This window comes from Gracilinanus agilis, chromosome 1 (assembly GCF_016433145.1).
Source record: "Gracilinanus agilis isolate LMUSP501 chromosome 1, AgileGrace, whole genome shotgun sequence".
NCBI lineage: Eukaryota > Metazoa > Chordata > Mammalia > Didelphimorphia > Didelphidae > Gracilinanus > Gracilinanus agilis.
In genome coordinates, this window is record NC_058130.1 from 222,019,824 (window position 1) to 222,026,884 (window position 7,061).

At 42.4% G+C, this 7,061-nt stretch overlaps 1 protein-coding gene across 1 annotated transcript in view; it reads right to left on the bottom strand.

The window, feature by feature from the left end:
• The window catches only part of LDAF1 (lipid droplet assembly factor 1), a 16,525-nt gene extending 10,580 nt beyond the window's left edge, over positions 1 to 5,945 (bottom strand). Inside the window, exons 1-2 of the mRNA XM_044657456.1 lie at positions 5,856 to 5,945; positions 3,398 to 3,580 (exon numbers count right to left, since the gene is read on the bottom strand). Coding sequence (XP_044513391.1) covers positions 3,398 to 3,493 — 96 coding nt within the window. The 5' untranslated portion in view covers positions 3,494 to 3,580; positions 5,856 to 5,945. The remainder of the gene's footprint in view (positions 1 to 3,397; positions 3,581 to 5,855) is intronic.
• Between the last annotated feature and the right edge of the window lie 1,116 nt (positions 5,946 to 7,061).

The following is a 7,061-nucleotide window of genomic DNA, read 5'->3' on the forward strand; positions in this document are numbered from 1 at the left end:
TGTATAAGAGACTCCTTTCTTCCTTCCATTCTCCCTCCCTCTCTCTTTCCCTTATCTTCTGTCTTAGAATTGTATCATCTCCAGGGCAGAGGACTAGTAAGAGATAGGTAAGGGATAGACGAACAACGGGGTTAAGTGCCTTGCTCAGAGTCACACAGCTAGGAAGTGTCTAAGGTCACATTTGAACCCAGGTCCTCCTGCCTCCAGGCCTGGAGATCTATCCCCTGTGCTACTTAGGAGCCCCAGAGAGTTCTCCCACACTAATGAAATCACAGGCCTATACCCAAATTAGATATATGTGTATGTTGTGCATGTATGTGTACATTTATTTATGCATCAACAAATCAACATTTATTAAGTACCAACTATGTGCCAGGCACTATGCTAAGTGCTGGAGACACACACACACACACACACACACACACACACACACACACACACACACACACACATTTACTAACAAAAACATTGGTGTTATTTATATGTCGCATCCATCAAAGTGCTATGGAAAGTAAAATTTTCTAAAGCTAAGGGTTAAAACATCTTTAACTTATTATCCCATTTGTGTCCCAACAAATGAATGAATATACTCAATGCTTCTCATCCCATGGCAGAACCAACAACAAACACTGGTCATGAGCCATTTCTGAATTCAGTGGGTTCCCACAGTTTAGCTTCCCAGAGAGGCAGGTCTTAACTCATTTGGTAGTTATGAGGATAGATTCACCCTCAGACAAGAGCTACCAGCAGGACCATTAAGTGTTCATCACTCAAACCTCCAGGTCAGAGGCTACCATATAAAGAGGAGGAGGAGGAGAAGTCCAGGGTGATGGAGGACACTTCATTGCCCATCATCCACTTTTCCTACTGTTCCTTCCTCACAGACAGGTGGAGGTAGGGAGGAGACAGAGTAGTTCTGTGGTAATGAATTGACAAACTAAGACCAACCTGTTGCTCAAAAAGGAAACAAGGAGGCACCTTTAAAGATTTTTCTACTTCAGTTCATAAAAGACACAAATAATTAAACACCAATAAAGACAGGAAGAAGCTCAGGATCAGGGCACAGGATGGTCTATACCAGTGATGGCATACCTTTTAGAGACTGAGTGCCCAAATGGCAACCCTCATACCACATGTGATCCCACCCTACCCCAGAGAGGGGAGGAAGGAAGTACTTCCATTGGGCTACTGAGCAGAGGGACGGGTCATGTGGGAAATATCCTCAGGTGCTATGGAGAGGGGGAGGGGAGAAGTCCCCTCAGACACATGTGCCATAGGTTCACCAACATAGGTCTATACCAAAGGAAGTGAATGCTTTTCAAATTATTCATGAACGTGGTTCCAGGCAAATAAGTTATAACCAAGTTTCAGCTCTATTTATATGGAGCTTCCACAAAGATTTTCTTAAATTTTTGAAACAAGGCACATAACTTAGAATGAGAATGCAAAAGATAGAAATTTGTTTTTTTTTTAACTGTACATATTTGTAATAGGTTTCATTTTCCTTGCCTTCTCATTGTATGAAGGAGAGAAAATTTGGAATAAAGAATAAGTCTCAGTGCTTACAAATACATTTTTTTTCATTAAAAAAAAGAATGTAAAAGACAGTCAGCTCTTGATTCTTCAGGCAAATAGCAATAATTCTAATTTTTTTAAACTCTTACCTTCCATCTTGGAATCAATATTGTGTAATGGTTCTAAGGCAGAAGAGCGGTAAGGGCTAGGCAGTGGGAGTTAAGTGACTTGCCCACGGTCACATAGCTAGGAAGTGTCTGTGGCCAGATTTGAACCCCTATCTCTGGGCTTGGCTCTTAATCCACTAAGCCACATAGCTGCCCCTGAATTTTTCTCATTTCTATATAATTCTTTGTTTACAAAGCACAACCTTCTACCAATAGGCAAAGTCTACTAGTCTAAATCTCAGACTTCTGGTCTCACGTCCAACTTGGCCTCTCTAAGCCATTATCCAGGATAGCAACTCCCATGGAGAAGGAAGCAGCCATTTCCACCAATAATTTCAAGATTTAAAATATATATTTCTAATAATCCACAATATGAAAAATCAGTTAATTGTTCTCTAAGGTGAGAAACTACTGAGTAGCATTGTAGTACAATGCAATTTAATTGATGAGCATTTATTAAGTGTTGACTCTATGCTAGGGACTGAGGAAATTAAGAAAAAGCAAAAAAAGGGCCCTGCCCTTAAAAGATTTTGCTTTCTAATGGGATGTGCACTAGACCATATCAGGATACCCTGGTTCAAATTCTGACTCTGACACTTAGCTATTTGACTCAGCAAGTCAATCTCCTTTCTCCAAGCCTATCAAGGAAGCAATGAATCAGAGAAGATATCACTTAAGTCAGTTTGATGGAGCCAGAGCTCAAAGCAAACTCTTATTCCAAATTCAGATTATTCTCAGTAAAGTAGGGATAAAGAGTGGACCTATGATTTCATTCATATGAGAGAGCTACTGGAGGAAGAAAATCCTTCTATCAAAGCAGGTCAGCACCTTCTCTGCAATGTATGCCCCTCAAGAGTGGCCTACAACATTGAGAAGTTAAATGACTTGTCTAGTTCCAAAGCCAATTAGGTATTAAAGGCAGAACTTGAACTCAGGTGTTCCAGGCTCCAAGACCAACTTTCTATTTACCATATATACAATTTTCCCATTACTTCTACACTAACCCATACAATCAGGTCCTAATCAGACTAGCCCCCCCTCATTTGGAAGGTTCTGCCTCATTTACAAGGACCTAGCCTATAATTCAAGAAGGGAAATTACAAACCAGATTGTTTGTTTGTTTTAAATTATCCCTTACTTTCTGTTTTAGTAACATCTCTAAAACAGAAGGGCAAAGACATGGCAAATGGGATTAAGTAATTTGCCATGGGTCACATAGCTAGTAAGTATCTGAGGCCACATTTGAACCCAGGACCTCCCCACTGCAGGCCTGGCATTCTAAAATCACATAATTTAAAGGAAAGAACACTAGATTTGAAATGAGAGATTAGGGTTCAAATCTGGTACTCTAAATGTTATTTCTCTAGTGCTAAATTTTTTCATTTGAAAAGTGATAGGGCTGGATTAGCTCAGTGGTTCCCATTTGTGGGTTTGCAATCCCATTGGTAGTTTGAGTCTATGGTCCAACAAATCACCCTAAAAAATTCTTTAATGGTTCTTTAAGCAGTAACTATTTATGGAGTATCATGAGTCGCAATATTAAATTACCCTGGAGGAGGTTGTTGCTGCTGTTAAAAGGAATTCATGGAACAAAAAAAAAAACAACACTGGGAACTAGTAGTTTAGATGATCTATAAAAGTTCCTTCCAGCTCTAATGCCTATGACAAAGAGTCATGTTCTAGCACTGGGCAATCTGCAGATGATTCAAACTCACCTTGGAGTTGCTCTGGATGGAATCGATCAGGGAAGCTAGCTTCTTCTGCAGCTCCTGAAAATCTCTGGATGTACTGGAGGTCTCCATTTTCACCATCCTTCCTTCCTACCTGCTCAAGCTTCCTCAGAGAGGTGGCAAACAGAATAACCCAAATGTACTTCACATGTCTCTGTTTACTTCTTGCTGCAAGAGGCAAGAGAAGAAAGGCAGTTCTTAATCGATTAAGGGTCTGCAACATATAGCAGATCAAAGAACTCTAGCTGCTGAGCACAACCTCTAAGGTCCTACTTTCCTCCATGAAGGACCTACCTGAACATTCACATAGACACTGATTCTCACCCTTTCTAGACTTCCCTGTGCCTTTTATTATATACATACTACATATCTGGATCTACATCATTGAATTGCATTCTAATTGCTTTATGTACTCAGGTATTTTTTTTTTAAATCCTTACCTTCTAAGCACTGGTTTCAAGGCAGCCTCCAGTTTTCTCAATGTTTTTCAAAACAAATTGTGGGGACAGCTAGGGGGACACTTCTTACCTGTGTGGCCCCAGGCAAGTCACTTAACCCCAACAGCCTAGCCCTTACTACTCTTCTGCCTTGGAATGAACAGAAGGTAAAGAATTAAAAAAAAAAAAATTGTGCCACCTACTACACTGCCCGAAGGACTATGTTAGCCTCAAATGGTAGGTATTCAATACATACCCATTAAGAACTGAATTGACATTAAAACTGAATGGTACAAAGGTGAATGAAGGTTAAAACCATACTCATCTGTCTTTCTTCTCTATCTCCAAATAACCCAGTTGGCTTGTAATATCAACCAAAATATGATATTTATCTAAAGTCCTGTTCTACTGGAGTGGTTCCCAGGCTTATTTAAGATTTATCTGATTTCTAGAACACAAGTATTTATCGACTTACTGAATTTTTAGAAATCAAATTATATCTCATATGTACTAGGGACATTTAGTACAGTAATTTACTAAAAAAATAAAATAAAAAAAGAAGGCATTTTATAAAGTGAATATTCCCTTCTAACTGATCTTGTCTATCAAACCCAGATTTTTTTTTCCTTTTTTTTAATCCTTGCCTTCTGTCTTAGAATTGATACTAAATATCATTTCCAAGGCCAAAGAACAGTAAGGATTAGATAACTAGGTTTAAGTGATTTCCCCAGGATCGCCCAGCTAGGAAGGGTCTGAAGTCACAATTGAACCCAGGTCCTTCCATCTCTGGGCCTGGTTCTCTATCCACTGAGCAACCTAGTTGCCCTTCAAACCTAGATTTTCAAACCAGGTCTGCCTAAAACAATTTTTCTGTAATAGCTCCAGATTTAGGGACTCTCTATTGGTCCTGTTTATCTCATTTCTGCTCTAGGAGGCAGCCATCCTTGTTCTTCCCAGGCTAATTTTCAGGGGCTGAGACAGGGAAAGATTACATCAATTCAGCTTTCCTCTCCCCAGCTGCCACCATGCCCATGCACACACCAACACTAACTCCCTCCCCTCCTCCCTTCTTAGGGTTGCTTATTACTCAGCTTTGGTATCTATACAGTCATTTTTAACCTTTTTGTGTGTGTCACCGACCTTTTTGACAATCTAATGAAGCCTGTGGATCCCTTCTCAGAATGTTTTTAAATGCATAAGGAAAAATACAAAGGAAAATAATTATATGGAAATGATTTCATATATGCACACATATAATTTATGCATTTACACATACAGAAATACACACATGCACATGTTTATATATGCATGTGTTGTGTACAGGAGTATTTCTCTATACTGGGGTCATATACATGCATCTATATTTTGTATATTTGCATTTACATGTAAATGTACAAAAACAATTTCATGGACCCCAGGTTAAGCAGGCCTGGCCAGGCCATTTCATCCAAAAAGAAGGAATAAACTCCAGCAGCTCCCACAGGCAACAACTCCAGACAAATCTGATGCTAGATTTCAAGGAGGGAAGCCAACATCCTACTCTCATTTCTGAGCCCCCAAATAAATAATGTCTCCCCGACTCTACCCTTCTCCTGGGGGCCAAACTGTCACCCTAACAACATTCTAATCCAGAGCTCCGAACTGAGACTGGGCTGAACTGGCTTGGGGAGGGAAAGGGTCTCTCCAATTGGTTAAAGGGAACTGGGGCTCCCTGTTGTACTTCTCCCTTCTTAGACCCTGAAATACCAGTATTTCCTCCTTCCCAAACCTCAGACCTAGTTCGGCGCTTCTTGGCTCCCAAAGGGCCTCGAAAGTTAGGGATCAAGAGGATCCCAGGTCCTCTATATGGGCCGCAGGGAGAGAGAAGAGGTTGAGGGAGCATTCACCCCTTTCTTACTTAAACACAATGTATGCGTATTTTGCGGAGGAAGAGAGTGGAGGCACCCAGTGATTCCCCCTCTCTCCCCGGGCTCTCTCTTCCCCGCTCAGATTCCCAGGACTCTCACCTGGTCTGGATTCCCTCCGCAACCCTAGCCGTTCCGGACCCGGCTGCCCACCCGCGTTGGCCAACGGAGCAGAAAACCGAGGGCACCCCGGGTGCGCGCGGGAAGAGGCGGAGAGGCAGCAAAGAAAGAGAAGCCGAAGCCAAACGCACGCACGTAGGGGGGCGGGAGCTGGGTGACAGCCGGCCTCGGCTTCAGTCCGGCCCCTTCCCCGCCCAATCCGCCTCCTCTAGTCGGCACCGCCCCTTCTCCCTGGGGTCTCCTTCTAAGAGTCCAAGAAAGGAGCTCCACCCGAGCTTGGGCAGCAATCTGTTCAGAGGAGCTGTGGGCGGTCCTGGGCGGAGCGCAAAACTGGAGAAGATAGCGTGCGGAGGAGTTGGCGAGGTTTGCAAACCGCGAGAGCGGGCGGAGAAGTAGGGATGGGACGGTTCCAAGGGTAGACAGCTAGTGGTCACCACGGACGGTGGTGACGCGATAGAGCAGGACGACCCCGGAGAGTTTGTTCTTTTGCTTCCTGTTTATGCCCAGGCAGTCCTTTATAGTTCCCGCCCAGCTGGGCTTCTGTCAAGAAACCAGAGTACCAAAAAAGTCCCTAACATCTTATTAAGAGTAGTATTTGTTTTGAGAGAACGGGGAGGAGCCTAAAGGAATTCATTTCTAATGGGAAAATTCGGAACCCTGATATTCCTTTTCCAATGGAGTGTGTGTGTGTGTGTGTGGTCAAGAAACATTGTTTTAAGCACCTACTTCGTGCCAGGCACTGCTAAACTGTAATGCAAAGGGAAGGTAAAAGACAGCGCCTTCTCTCTAAGAGTTCACACTCTAATGAAGGAGATTACTAGGTGCAAACAAGATAAAGCCAGGATAAATAGGAAATAATCTCCGGGAGAAGGCACTCAGATTAAGGATTAGAAAAGGTTCCTGACGAAAGAGGCATTTTAGGGAAGAGTTGAACAAAGCCTGGAAAGCTGGGCAGATCAGAGATAAATTCTAGGTGTGAAGATACTTGGAGTCTATTATCAGCAATGCCAGGATCTAGGACAACTCCAAGGGACTCATGACGACGAAAAAGACTTTCTCCTGGTAGAGAAGGTACAGAGGAAGTCTGAACAAAACATTCCTTCCATTCTTCACTTTATTTTCTCCATGATTTTTTTCCTCTAGTCTAGCATAAACAATATGTCCTCTTTCACATGATAAACATGGTCA